The following is a 14419-nucleotide window of genomic DNA, read 5'->3' on the forward strand; positions in this document are numbered from 1 at the left end:
ATTTCATCTGAATAAAGTTGCTGTTTCAAACAAACTAAAGAAAAGGTTCTACTTCTGAGGGAGGAGAGACAAACGCTAGGACAACTAGCCATAACCGCCATAGAAGTTATGCACTGTATTTCTGTTCCTTTAACACTTAAAATTGTAAAAGCAAGTTATTTAACATTTTTACCTTTCTCCCAAACAACACAAAAGCCTTAACATATAATTTATCTAATTGTTTTCTTATGATTTAAAACTGCACACATTATCATTATATAATTTTCAGTTATCTAAATGTGTGTATAAATAATAACTCCCATGTGTTTATCATTTTCTTTGTTCATAATTCCTTATCTCAGATCTTCCTTCCTGGATCATTTTCTTCTTTGCTGAGTTCATCCTTTAGAACTGTCTTTTTTTGGCTGTGCCGTGTCTGGGTTGCGTCACGTGGGCTCTCTTCGTTGCAGCGTATCAGCTTTCTCTAGTTGGGGTCTGCAGGCCTCTCTAGTTGCCCACAGCATGTGGGATCTTAGTTCTCCGACCAGAGGATCAAACTAGTGTCCCCTGCATTGGAAGGTTGATTCTTAACCATTGGACCACTAGGTAAGTCCCTAGAATTGTCTTTAGTGAGAACCTGAGGACTGGCATTAACCCTGTTTTATCTGAAAACCTTTATTTTTGCTCTCATTCTTATTAACCTTCATTTTTATTGTGAAATACACATGCAAACAGTAGACAGAGTAAAGAAAAATGTAGAACACTCCTTTTCTCACCACCTAGTTTACAAAATGGAATATTACCAGTATCTTTGGACCTGATGATAGATCACCTTTCTGCCATAGCAGTGAGCACTATCCTGAATTCTGTGTTAGTTATACCCTTGCTTTTCTTTCTACTTGTACCACATATATGTGTGACCCTAAGGAACATACTGTTTAGTTTTGCCTGTTTTCAAAATTTACATTCATAGAAGCCAGGTGTCTGTATTCTTCTGAAGCTTGCCTTTTTGGTTCAGCCTTGTTTGTGAGATTCATCCATGTTAATGCATGTACGTGTAGTTCATTCTTTCCATTGACATGCAGCATTCCACTGTATGAACATATCATTGCTTATCCATTCCACTGATGAGCATTTGAATTGCTTCTACTTTTTGGTTGTGAGCAGTTTTTTTATAATAGTATTAAAATGTAATTTATATATCATAAAATTCACCCCTTGAAAGTGTACAATTGAGCGGTTTTTAGTATATCCAGAGTTGTGTGACCATCACTGCTACCTAATTTTAAAACATTTTCCTTACCCCAAAAGAAACCTTGTACCATTCAGACATCACTCTAGGAAATGGCAACCCGCTCCAGTATTCTTCCTGGGAAATTCCAGGGACAGAGGAGCCTGGCAGGCTGCAGGCCATGGGGTCACAAAGAGTCAGACACGACTGAGCAACTGAGCACAAGCGCTAAAACGCGCATCTGCTTCATTCACTATAGATCCGCCCATTCTGAACATTTCACACGCATGGAATCATACGCGATGTGTTCTTTCCTGTCTGGATTCACTCTGCCTAATGTTCTTAAAGTTTATTCATGTTGTAGCACGTGTCAGCACTTCACTCCTTTCTATTGCTGAATAGTATTCCATCGTGTGGATATATTGCATTTTGCTTATCCATTCATCAGTGGTTTCCGCTTTTTGGCTAGTAGGTATTCTTTGAAACACAAAAGTTTAATGGAGTCCAGTTGGTTTTTTTCATCTGTCGCTCGTGACTTGCTGTCAAGTCTACGAAGCCATTGCTAATCCAGCCTTGCGAAGATTTACTCCTGTTTCCTTCTAAGAGTTTTATACCTTTAGTAATTACATTTAAGTCTATGATCCATTTTGAGTTAATTTTTGTATATGGTGTGAGGTGTTGGTCCACCCTCATTGTTTACAGCCGGATATCCAGTTGTCCCAGCATTTATTAGCGAGACTCTTCTTTCTCAATTGAATAGTCTTCTATCTTTGTCAAAAACCAGCCGACTAAATGTAAGGATTTATTTCTGGACTCAATTCTATTCCACTGCATTAATGTACATGTGTATACTTAGGCCAGTACCGTACTGTCATGATTACTGTAGCTTTGAAATAAGTTTTGAAACTGGGAAGTGTGAATCCTCCAATTTTATTTTTCAAGTAAAAGAAGTTTATGGCTAGCTTTCATTTTCTCACTAAAGGAAGTTCTAAAGTTCATACTTCATTTTTCATTTCCATATGAATTTTAGGATCAGGTTGTCAATTTCCTCAAAAAACAGGCAGATAGGATTTTATTTTGATAGGGATTGTGTTAAATCTGTAATTCAGTTTGACAGGTGTTGCCATCTTTTAAGTCTTCTGATCATGAACATAGGCTATCTTTATTTAAGTTTTTAAAATTTTCTTTCAATACTGTTTCGCAGTTTTCAGTGGACAAGTCATATTTCTTTGTTAAGTTTATTTCTAAATATTTTCTTCTGTCTGATGGTATTGTAAATGAAATTTTTCTTCATTCCATTGTCAGCTGTTAATTATTACTATATAGACACAATTGATGTTTGTACATCAATCTCGTATGCTGCAACCTCACTGTTTTGGGGGGAATTCCTTAGGATTTTTTATATACATTATGTCCCCCACATATGAGTGAGTTCCACTCCAAGAGCACATCTGTAAGTCGAGTTTGTTCATAAGTTTAACAAAGTTGGCCTCGGTATCCAACTAACACAATCATTTATATAGTACTGTACTGTAATATTATTTTCATGCAAATAATACATAAAAAACAAGTACAGAAAGTAAAGAAAACATTTTTAATGTTACAGCACAGTACCTTTTTTTTTTTTTTTTTAAACTTTACATAATTGTATTAGTTTTGCCAAATATCAAAATGAATCCGCCACAGGTATATATGTGTTCCCCATCCTGAACCCTCCACCCTCCTCCCTCCGCATACCATCCGTCTGGGTCGTCCCAGTGCACTAGCCCCAAGCATCCAGTATCGTGCATCGAACCTGGACTGGCAACTCGTTTCATACATGATATTTTACATGTTTCAATGCCATTCTCCCAAATCTTCCCACCCTCTCCCTCTCCCACAGAGTCCATAAGACTGTTCTATACATCAGTGTCTCTTTTGCTGTCTCGTACACAGGGTTATTGTTACCATCTTTCTAAATTCCATATATATGCGTTAGTATACTGTATTGGTGTTTTTCCTTCTGGCTTACTTCACTCTGTATAATAGGCTCCAGTTTCATCCATCTCATTAGAACTGATTCAAATGTATTCTTTTTAATGGCTGAGTAATACTCCATTGTGTATATGTACCACAGCTTTCTTATCCATTCATCTGCTGATGGACATCTAGGTTGCTTCCACGTCCTGGCTATTATAAACAGTACAGCACAGTACCTTGAAAAGTCAGGTAGTACAGTGCAAGAGCTAGCATCCAGGGGCCAGCACTAACAGGCAGGAAGCGTTACTGACTAGAGGAGGGAGGGGCGGTGGGAGACAGCGTGGCTGAGCGACGTCGGCACGGGGAGACGGGGCAGGCTGCAGCTGCACCCAGCCTGACCCTGATGGGACACGTGTTCTCATCTTTGAAAGTTCACAACTTGAATGTTCATACGAAGGAGACTTACTGTAAGTGAAAAGACAAATTCCTCCAACCTTTTCTTCTTCAGGAATATCTTGGCATTGGCCCTTTGCTTTTTCCATATACAATTTAGACTTGGCTTTTTAACTTCTATGTTGAGGTTCTGACTGGAATTATATAAAATCTGTACATCAGTTTGGTAGAAAATTGATGTTTATGAATGAGTCTTTTGTATCCAAGAACATGATTATGTCTCTCCATTTATGTAGGTCTTCTGTAGTGTCCTTCATTTAAATTTTATATCTCCACACAGAAGTTTTACATATTGTTTAAAGATTCGTTAGATTAGTATTTTAATTTTGGAAAGATGTAAGTAGTATTTTTATTATTGAATTCTTTTTCTTTAGTTGATGAAATGCTCTTGCCCTTTTTATTGATCTTGTATCTAGAAATACTGCTGTATTCTTATTTGTAAATAAGGAATTGTTTTTAGCATTGTACCATTGCATATGATGTTTACTATAGGTCTCTTATAAATACACTTATTCTGGTTAAGAAAATTGTTGAATTTAATGGAATTTTGTGTATCTATTTAGATAATCATATTGTTTTTCTAATCTGTAATGTGGTAAATTTATTGATAGATTTTTCTCCTTTCTTGTCTTATTTTTAGATTAATCAAATATTTATTTCCACTTTTCTCATGTTAGCTTATTGTTCTTTTAGCAGTTACTCTGTATCCTTGACTTGGTAAGACTAAATTAGTACTTTTACCACTTCACAGATAATGCAAGGACCTTGATCATGTGTACTATGGCCGTGAGATATTTCAGTTTTATAAATATGATCTAACTGCCCCAAGACATTATTGTTGTTTTATACAATCAATATTACCCACATAATTACTCTCTTCTTTCTGGTAACACTTCACTTCTTTATTTCTGTGGTTATGAGGATCACTTTCCTCTGCCCTAAGAACTCCCTTTAGTATTTATATTAATGCAGTATTTGTCTTAAAATCTCTGTATTTTTCCCTTTTTTTGAACAGTATTTTTTGCTAAGTATAAAACTCTAGGTAGGTATTGATCTTCTTTCAGTACTTTTATTTATAAAAGTTATTATGTTCTGGTTTCCAGACTCTCTATTGGAAAGTCAGTCTTCCTGCTGCTGCTTTGAAGAATAATTTTTTCCCCCTTTGCTTTTAAGATTTTTCTCTTGTATTTGAGTTTTATCCATTTTTACTAGGATACCCAGGTATGGTTTTCTTTGTGCTTTTCCAACTTGATGCTCACAGGGTTTCTTGAATCTTCAGCCTGAATAACTTTCATCAGTTTCAGAAAAGTCTTGGCCATCATTTCCTCAGATCTCTGCTCCATTTTATTTCTTCTCTCCTTGTGGACTCCAGTTACACATATTTTAGACTGCCATGTCTTTTCTTCATTTTCTCTTCTGAATTTTCCTTCTTTTTTTTTCCTCCTCTGGACCTCAATCTGGACATTTTCTGATGGATTATTTTATAGTTTAGCTGTAATTAATCTACAAAACTTATCTATTGCAATCAGTGGGCTTCCCTGATAGCTCAGTTGGTAAAGAGTCCAATGCAATGCAATCCGCCTGCAATGCAGGAGACCTGGGTTCGATCCCTGGTTTGGGAAGATCTCCTGGAGAAGGCAATGGCTACCCACTCCAGTATACTGGCCTGGAGAATTCCATGGACTGTGTAGTCCATGCGGTTGCAAAGAGTTGGACACAACTGAGAGACTTTCACTTTCACTGCAGTCAATTTCAGTATGTTTTTAGTTCTAGAATTACATTTTATTCTTTTTGCTAGATTTCTGGTTCTTGGCTGAAATTCCCCATCATGTCATATATTTTCTTGGACGAACTCAGTCATTTTACAGCCCTTGTCCAGTACTTCTAGTACCTGTATCCCCTGTAGGTCTTTTACTTTTTTCTGATTTTTCTCTTTTGCTGTGCAGTCATTTGGTCCTACCTCCTGGCATGTTTGGTAATTTTTCTAAATTTTTATTTTTCATTTATTGGCTGTTCTGGGTCTTTGTTGCCGCATGGGGTTTTCTCTAGTTGTGGCGCACAGGCTTCTCATTGCAGTGGCTTCTCTTGTTGGGGAGCACAGGTTCTAGGGTGCTCAGGCTTCAGAGGTTGCAGCTTCTGGCTCTAGAGCACAGGCTCAATAGTTGTGGAGGCTCACAGGCTTAGCTGTTGCACAGCATGTGGGCTCCCCCTGGATTAGGGATTGAACCCGTGTCTCCTGCATTGGCAGCGGATTCTTTACCACTGAGCCACCAGGGAATCCCCATGCTTGGTAATTCTTATTCAACACCAGAAACTGTATATGAAAACTACAGAGATAACTTGAGACTCGGGATGATTTTTTTTTTTTTTTTTTAAGAATGATTTTCTATTCTTCAAGAACGGATTTACTCTTACAGACAATAGCATAGGGCAAAACCAACTTAATCCAATATGAGATTCAGCTGATTCAGAGCTGGGTTTTGTGACAGCTTGGGGTATTTCCAAGCCCCTCCTTGGCAGACACTGAGCTCCAATTTTTGTCTTGCCCCCATCTTAAGACGGCTGGAAGCTTTGCTCAACTTAAGGTGCTTTCCCCCAAGTCCTGTCTGCCTTGTAGCTCCGAATTCCAGTTTTGGTCTGCCTCCCTGTCCCTGTTGAACTACCATAAGCTCTGCCCAGCTTCTGAGACTCTCAGCCACCACTTTGTCTTCTGAGCACTCAGCTTTTTGCTGCCTATGAACTTGGGAGGTGCCTTGGGATAACAGACTATCAGACTCACCTGGTTATAGTTTCCCTTCTCACTGAAATCTTAGCCTCTCAAATTCTGGCTGCTTTGGTAATTTTTTAATGTCTTGAAAGAGATATTTTGTTGTTTTGAGTATCTTATTTAGTTTTTTGTGTTTTTTTTTTTTTTAAGTTCAGTTTATCTGATAGTAATTGGTTTTTCATAGCCAGAATCAGAAGTTATTAGAATTTTCTAATATTGAATCTGTCTTATAGTACCAGAATAAACCCAGCTGAGTTATATTACTTTAGTACATTGTTGCACTTTTGTTAATATCTGATTTAATAATTTTGCCTTTATTCTTGATAATTTGGCTGGTAGTTTTCCCTTCTCATCCATGTCTTGTTTTAGTACCAAGGTTCTCTAAGCATAAAATGAGATGGGGTAGTTCTTCTAGTCATACCCTAAGTCATGATCACTCTGAAGAAATTTCTTTTCTTCCATTTCCTCTGTCCTTTTAGAACTCTGACGGATGTATGTTAAGTTTCCCTCTCTCTTCCATGTCTCTCAGTATCAGTTCCAGTCGTGTTTGCTCTTCGTGTCCAACTCTTTGTGACCCCATGGACTGCAGCATGGCAGGCCTCCCTGTCTATCACCAACCCCCGGAGTCCACCCAAACCCATGTCCATCTCATTGGTGATGCCATCCAACCATCTCATCCTCTCATCCCCTTCTCCTCCTGCCTACAATCTTTCCCAGCATCAGGGTCTTTTCCAATTAGTCAGTTCTTTGCATCAGGTGGCCAGAGTATTGGCGCTTCAGCTTCAGTCCTTCCAGTGAATATTCAGGACTGACTTCCTTTAGGATGGACTGGTTGGATCTCCTTGCAGTCCAAGGGACTCTCAAGAGTCTTCTCCAACACCACAGTTCAAAAGCATCAATTCTTTGGCACTCTCTCAGTCACTTTCTTTTAAATAGTCTCTTCATTGTAATATACCTACTTGCTTCTTTTTTTTTTTTAAGTATTTATTTTATTTTGCTGCACCAGGTCTGGGTTGCCACACGTGGGATCCAGCTCCCTGACCGGGGATCAAGTCCAAGCCCCTGCATTGGGAGCACAGAGTCTTGGCCACTGGAACTACCAGAGAAGTCCTCTAGTTGCTTCTTCTATTTCTTAAAAAAATAAGGTACCTAAGTGCAGTCTTATGATGAGGAATTCTTCAAAAGGGACTTCTTTTATTCCCATGCTACTTTAGACCAAGCCAGGTACATACACCCACTGCTGCTGCTGCTGCTGCTGCTAAGTCGCTTCAGTCATGTCTGACTCTGTGCGACCCCATGGACTGCAGCCCACCAGGCTCCCTCATCCCTGGGATTCTCCAGGCAAGAACACTGGAGTGGGTTGCCATTGCCTTCTCCAATGCATGAAAGTGAAAAGTGAAAGTGAAGACGCTCAGTCGTGTCCGACTCTTAGCGACCCCATGGACTGCAGCCAACCAGGCTCCTCCGTCCATGGCATTTCCAGGCAAGAGTACTGGAGTGGGGTGCCATTGCCTTCTCCAACCTACACCCACTACCTGCAGTTATTCCTGGCAGCTTTAAGATATCCATCTAGCAGTGTAAGGGTTTTACACCGGGAGCTTTTCCACTCCTGTTCCCTCATCCTTACTGCTTTTCATTACGGTTTATTCTTTGTGCTGTGACCATCATGGCCCTTGTTTCTGTGATGCCTGATTTTTCTCTTGCAGTAGCTCCAGAGCTCATGCCTTACCTCCTTCCATGCTCTTAAATCTCTTTTCAGAGCACCTCAATCTCTGCTTTGAACTACTGTTTAAATCTCTGTGGCTACATGTCACACTTCTCATCTGTTCTCTGGCAACAACTTCCTGGTAAACACTTATTTGCTGTTTGCTGCTCCTGTACTATGTTGAGCTCCTGCATGGGCTCCTTTGTAAACTAATTTCTAAATGAGGTGAAATTCCTCCTAGATAAGCTGTTTTAAGTAGACCATTATGGGGGAGGAGGCAGGAGGGTGTCCCAGGTTGGCAGGAGCTCCTCAGCATGGTGACGGGCGCAGTGCGGCCTCAGCTTGGCCTTCTCCCCAGGACACCAGGCAGTTACCAGGCAGTGTTGCCGCCCCCTGCCCCCCAGCCTCGGTGCTGAATCAGGTTCAGGGAAGCTCCTGTTGCAGTCCACACCCCTTTTTATTTCAAACAAGAGATTATTGGTTCTCCTCTCAAGTTATGCTACTTTTAAGAACTCAAAACTGTCACCTTTATCTGAGCCCTTCAACTGCAAGAACCCCCCTGTGTGGCTGTCGCTGCACATTGACACTTCCTCATATACCTGCTCCGGGGCTCCACCAGGAGACAGTGTGCGTTTTGATTTATGTACTATTTTGCTTTTCAGTGATTTCTAAGGGGGTTAGGAGATAGTATTGTCTTCCTGTTACTTTATTATTTTGATGACATACTTTATTATTTTGATGACATACAACATAATTAATTTTTTTTACTTTAGAAAAAAAAATATTTGGCTGCGTCAGGCCCCAGTCGTGGCCTGGGGGAGCTTTCACTGCAGTACACAGGCTCTTGGTTGCAGCCTGTAGGCTTCTCTTTCATTGTGGCGTGTGGCTTGTGGGATCTTAGCTCCCTGACCAAGGATCAAATGCGCACCCCCTGCATTAGAAGTGTGGAGTCTTAACCACTGGAGCACCAGGAAAGTCTCCCCTGCCACTTTAAAAACAGAAATTGCACTAAAAGACTTCAGTCTGGTATTCCTGAGCTGAGCACTTGATGGTTAACGCTGCTCTTTGCTCCTGAGGCTTGTGTGTTCCTAATGCAAGTGGCCCGTTCTGGTCGTGCCCTATCTTTTCTCAGGGCTCCTGAAATTAGCTGTGTCATCTTCTGTGTCTGTTTACTCTCAGGAAGAATTTGAATATATATAACAGGGGTTATCTTTTCCTTGAAGGTTTTGTAAAACCTCACCTATAAAACTATATAGGCCTGGTTCCTTTTTCTAGAGAAGATTTTTAACTCCTGCTTCAGTTATTTTAAACAATTATTGGTCTAATCAGATTTTCTATTTCCTGTTGAGCCTATAGTAGTAATTTGTTTCCCTGAAAAGTTTTTTTCCATTTAAACTCAGTTTTCCGATTTATTGTCATGAAATATCCTTAGCAACTAGTGGGTTAATTACTGTGTAAATAAAATGAAGACTGGCTGCCATCACCACATGATGACTGGTGTCCTGAGGTGGTAGGGAGGGAGGTGAAACCAGACCTTGTGCTCTGCTCAGCCTTTCTCCCCCTTCTCTCTCAGTCTTAGGGAAAGTCCTCAGTGCTGTGGGCAGTGCCCAGCTACTGATGTCGCAGAAATTCCAGCAGTTCCGGGGCCTCTGTGAGCAAAACTTGGTAAGTGTGACTCTTCTTCCTCCACAGTGGGGGCTGGATTAGCCTCCGAGCCTCTGTGGCCTCCTCCCTGACATGGCGAAGGCCCTGCCCCTCAGCCGTTGGAAGGATGACACCGGCACGTGTCAGTGCCCCACCAGAAAAGGGCTGGGTGCTCCTTTCAGGTCTTTGACACCTTCTGAAATAGAAACGTGAGCTCTGTGTAAAAACAGACACACGGAAGTTAGGAATCAGTTAGCACTGATTTATTTACAACATACTCTGTATCTAAGAAGACAGTCAAGGTAAGAACTAAAGAAATAACCACCGTTAGGCTTGGTGGGTCTCCTTTCTCCGTCACCCTCACCTGTCGGGCGGCAGCTCTTCCTGTGGGGAGCCTCTTTCTGTCTGGCCAGTGTTTGGGGCACAACGGCCAGTGTTTGTCTCTAGAACCAGTAGGGGTTTGGGGGTTCACTGAGGAAGTCATGAGGAATGTGTTGGCTGAGAACAGAGTGATGGGAGGGCACCCCCATGGGTCTGTAATCACACCAACCTGGGAGTGATGCTGCCTCCTCCCTATAAGATGAGACAAGTCGCCCACCAGCCACACAGTAGGCCCCGAGGGCCTTCCTCACCAGAGCCCGGCAGAGGTGGCGAAGGCTTCGTTACCATGTGCGTGAGAACCCACGCAGGGCCAGGAGACCATACTTGGGATGGGGTGCAAGACAAGCCCCCCTGCCCTGCTGGCCCCACTGACCCCCCTCTGTCCCACAGAACCCTGATGCCAACCCACGTCCAACAGCCCAGGACCTGGCAGGGTTCTGGGACCTGCTCCAGCTGTCCATCGAGGACATCAGCATGAAGTTTGATGAACTCTACCACCTCAAGGCCAACAGCTGGCAGCTGGTGGAGACCCCCGAGAAGAGGAAGGTGAGCATGGAGCAGTGCGGAGGGGAAGTCCAGGGACAAATTCCTGGTCGGCAATAACGCTGCCCACATCGGTCAGTGCTGCTTGGCTCCCTTCTCCGTGTGTCGTCTCTGAGCTGGGGGCTCACGTCCATCAGTGTGTGGGGTCCATGCTCGGCGCTCGTCCAGCATGCCGCTGGCTCTGTGTAGGTGAGGCTGCCCCGGAGCATGCCTTCCCGCCCTGCATGTTCGGAAGACGGGACCGGGAGACACATGCCCAGCCCGGAGCGCTAGTGTACTCACGGCTGTCGGAGCGTCAGATGCAGAAAAACGGTCCTCCTCCTAGGACCACGCTGCCAGGCGTTCAGGGGTCTGGACCGGACTCTACCTCCCAGGCCGGCCTCGTCCCTGAGGCCCGGGCTCCCATCTGTGAAACGGTGGTGCCCAGTGACCCCTTCAGTTATTGGGTACTGGACTGTGGCCCTTGTGAGTTCTGATCCCCTAGAATAGCACGTGCAATGTGATCTGGGAGTCGGAGGCCCTGAATTTAAATCCCATCTCTGGCTGTGTGATTCCTGCATGAGTTTTGGGCTCTCAGTGGTTCCAAGCAGGGGTGGGAAGAGGTGGTCTGTCCGTCCCCTCCTCCTAGAACTCTAGGATTGTAAGCTTGCTGTTTGCTCCTCTGCCTTGTGCTCTTCCCACCATCATCGCTTTTTGTGGCTTCCTGGTTCCAAATGTGTGTTGCTTGTGCCCGATGTAGGGGAGCTGGGGTGGAGACTCCAGCTGCCAGCATATGGTGGGTGGTAGTGCCGCCACATACAAGGTGGCCCTTTTATTTTATTTTTCTTCCCTCCTCACTGTCTCACTAAAGGAAGAGAAGAAAGCACCCCCTCCGGTCCCAAAGAAGCCAGCCAAATCGAAGCCAGCAGTGAGCCGCGACAAGGCCTCTGATGCTGGGGACAGGCAGCGGCAGGAGGCCCGCAAGAGACTCCTGGCGGCCAAGCGGGCGGCTTCCGTGCGGCAGAACTCAGCCACAGAGAGCGCGGACAGCATCGAGATTTACGTCCCTGAGGCCCAGACCCGGCTCTGAGACCAGGAAGCAAACAATTTTAAATCATTAAACAAAAAAAACCACAAACTAAATGCAAATGGAACAAAATTTTCTCAACCTTTAGTATGGTTATTCTGTCTAGAGACCCTGAGCCAACTTTCAAATTGACGCATCCAAGGGCTCACGATTTGGCTTCTTTGGGTCCCTCCAAGCTTTAGGTTATGGAGACTTCACACACACACACAAATCAACAAAAACATGAAACTAGGAAACTTTTTTTTCTCCTCTTGTTGGCCACGGCGGACTAGATAGATGGACTTCGGCAACTCCCCGGCCCAGCCTCCAGACCACGGTCTTTTTACTCGTTCTGTCTAATGAGAGCTTAAACTAGCCTGTTTACAAGATGACCACAGCCCAGGGCCAGCCTTGGGCGCCTGCCATGCCCTTCCTTCTCCCGGCTACCTAGCTCTGACCGTGGAGTTCTCATCCTTACGTTTTTCTTTGCCCTTCAGAGCTCACACAGGGGTCACCATCCGACGCTCGGCTTTCTGGTTCTCAGCCCTTTGTGTGGTTCAGCCCAGAGGACAGAGAGATGGACACGCATCCCCTCCCCCACCAAGTGCTCACACACAATCACACACGCGCGTGCACACGATTGCAGGTTCCTCTCAGCAGAAGTGGCCCTCCCGTGTGCTGCAGCAGCCTCCCGTCTCACCTTTCCGCGACCGGGAGGAGGGCTGAGGTCTTGGGGGGTGGGGGGCAGGGATGAGATAAAAACCACAGCTACCACACTCTAGACTCCCGCCTTTTTCTTCTCTCCAGCCCCTTCCTTCCTTCAGCAAAAATGTATGACTCAGAGTGACTTGCTGGGGCCACTCAGGAGAGGGCCCTCGCGGTCCAGGGGTGGTGTACCCTGGCCGAGCCCGTGTACAGCACCCGAGGGGCGGGCGGCCGTGTCTGTACGTACATGTACATATGCACATAGACCTTAGAGTGTATATTTACCAGTCGCCCCTCTGCTCACCCGTGCCCACCAGCGCCGCCGCGGGCTCTCGGGGCACCTGGCAGGAGGCGGGTGTGTGAATAGCATATATTTTTACATGTACTATATCTAGGTGTGTGTACAAGTGTGTGTAAAAATATATACCTTGTGTGTAAGCAGCCCTCCCCCCCCCCTTTTTTTTTGACTCTCACCTGCCCCCCACCATGGGCCCATCTGCCCAGCCTCTGAGTTTTCTATTTTTTTACCCCAATCATCCTTCTCTCCCCCCAGCGCCACTCCCAGCCCCACTCCCAGGGTGTCATGAGCCCTGAGCTGCAATGGTCCAGGCCTGCAGGGCGAGGTGAGGGTGGGCAGGGGGCAGGCAGAAGGTGAGGCCGGCCCGCAGAGAGCTCTGTGCACGAGGCTGCGCGCTCCAGTGGCCACGACTATGGTATTGGGGCTGTCCTCTGTCCAGCACCCACCGCAGGGGGCCTGGGTGAACTGCGGGCCTGCTCTAGGGCCCATTCCAGCTTGGCCGCCGTCTGTGACCTTGGGCAAGTCACTTGACCTCTGTGTGCCTCAACTTCCTCCTCTGTAAAATGGGGACAGTCCCCGCCCCTCCCTACCTCACAGGCATGTTGTGAGAATAAATGAGGTAATGTGTACCAAGGGCTCATGGTGTTATTGCGGTGGGATGGGCCAGGCTGGCATGAGGTGGGTGGAGTGGACGCCCCAGGAGGCAGCCAGACCCCTTCCAGGTGGCAGGGGTCTCTTTGGAGACAGGTGGTCGAGGGCAAACTGCAATTCCAGCTAAAACACCAGCTCTGTGACGCTGGGCAAGAACACTAAGCTCTGGATTCCCTTATCTGGAAGCTGAGTGTGTAACATCTGCCTGACCAGCTTCCTTGAAGAAATAAATGCTTAGGAAGTTGCTATATGGTGGGACTTCCCTTGTAGTCCAGTGGTTAAGACTACACGCTTCCAATGAGGGGACGTGGCTTTGATCCCCAGTTGGGGAACTAAAAGTCCCACATGCCACGTGACACAGCTAAAAAATGTTAAAAAAGTTGCTATACCAGAGCCAGGATGGGCCACCCTTGCTGACAGCTGGTGCCCACTCCAGACCCTGACCCTGCATGCACTTCACCCAGGATGGGGCACTCGGTACCCCCAACAGCCATCTCCATCCAGACAGTTACACGCCCTGGATGCGCTTCCTGAGCACCCACCCTGCCAGGCCCACGGCCTGGCAGGTCACTCGCAGAGCTCACAGTCCGGTGGGCGGCCTGGCAGGTCACTCGCAGAGCTCACACTCCGGTGGGCGGCCTGGCAGGTCACTCGCAGAGCTCACACTCCGGTGGGGGAGACACACAGCGTGCCCCCGTGAGCGCCAGCCCATGGCAGGCGGTAGAGAAGATGCTGCGGCGCAGTGAGGCCGTGGGAGCCCTGAAGGCACTGCTCAAGCTGGCCTGGGCAGCAGCCTCTGGTCAGGGCAAGGGACAGGGGTGCTCACCGGCTTCGGGGGCGGGTGTGGCAATGGGGGAGACCACAGGAAAGTGCATTCTAGGCAGAAGGAACAGGAAGTAATGATGTCTGGAGGTAAGAATATGTGTTATAGAAGGTTCCTGGATTAACACACCATTATAAATACAACACTGTAAATCAATTCTACTTCCCAATAAACATTTTTAAAAAAGAAAGTTCTTGGGCCCAACTAAGCTGCAGATACCTGGTCTCCTCCCTTG

General features: G+C 45.4%; 1 protein-coding gene across 8 annotated transcripts in view; it reads left to right on the forward strand.

Moving 5' to 3' along the window:
* DLGAP4 (DLG associated protein 4) overlaps positions 1–13337 on the forward strand; it is a 90359-nt gene extending 77022 nt beyond the window's left edge. For all 8 annotated transcript variants that reach the window (XM_055544942.1, XM_055544941.1, XM_055544943.1 and 5 more), the window contains 3 exons: positions 9668–9759; positions 10510–10665; positions 11513–13337. In XM_055544942.1, the coding sequence (XP_055400917.1) occupies positions 9668–9759; positions 10510–10665; positions 11513–11731 (467 nt within the window). In that variant the 3' untranslated portion in view covers positions 11732–13337. The remainder of the gene's footprint in view (positions 1–9667; positions 9760–10509; positions 10666–11512) is intronic.
* The last annotated feature ends 1082 nt before the right edge of the window (positions 13338–14419 follow it).

This window comes from Bubalus kerabau, chromosome 13 (assembly GCF_029407905.1).
Source record: "Bubalus kerabau isolate K-KA32 ecotype Philippines breed swamp buffalo chromosome 13, PCC_UOA_SB_1v2, whole genome shotgun sequence".
NCBI lineage: Eukaryota > Metazoa > Chordata > Mammalia > Artiodactyla > Bovidae > Bubalus > Bubalus kerabau.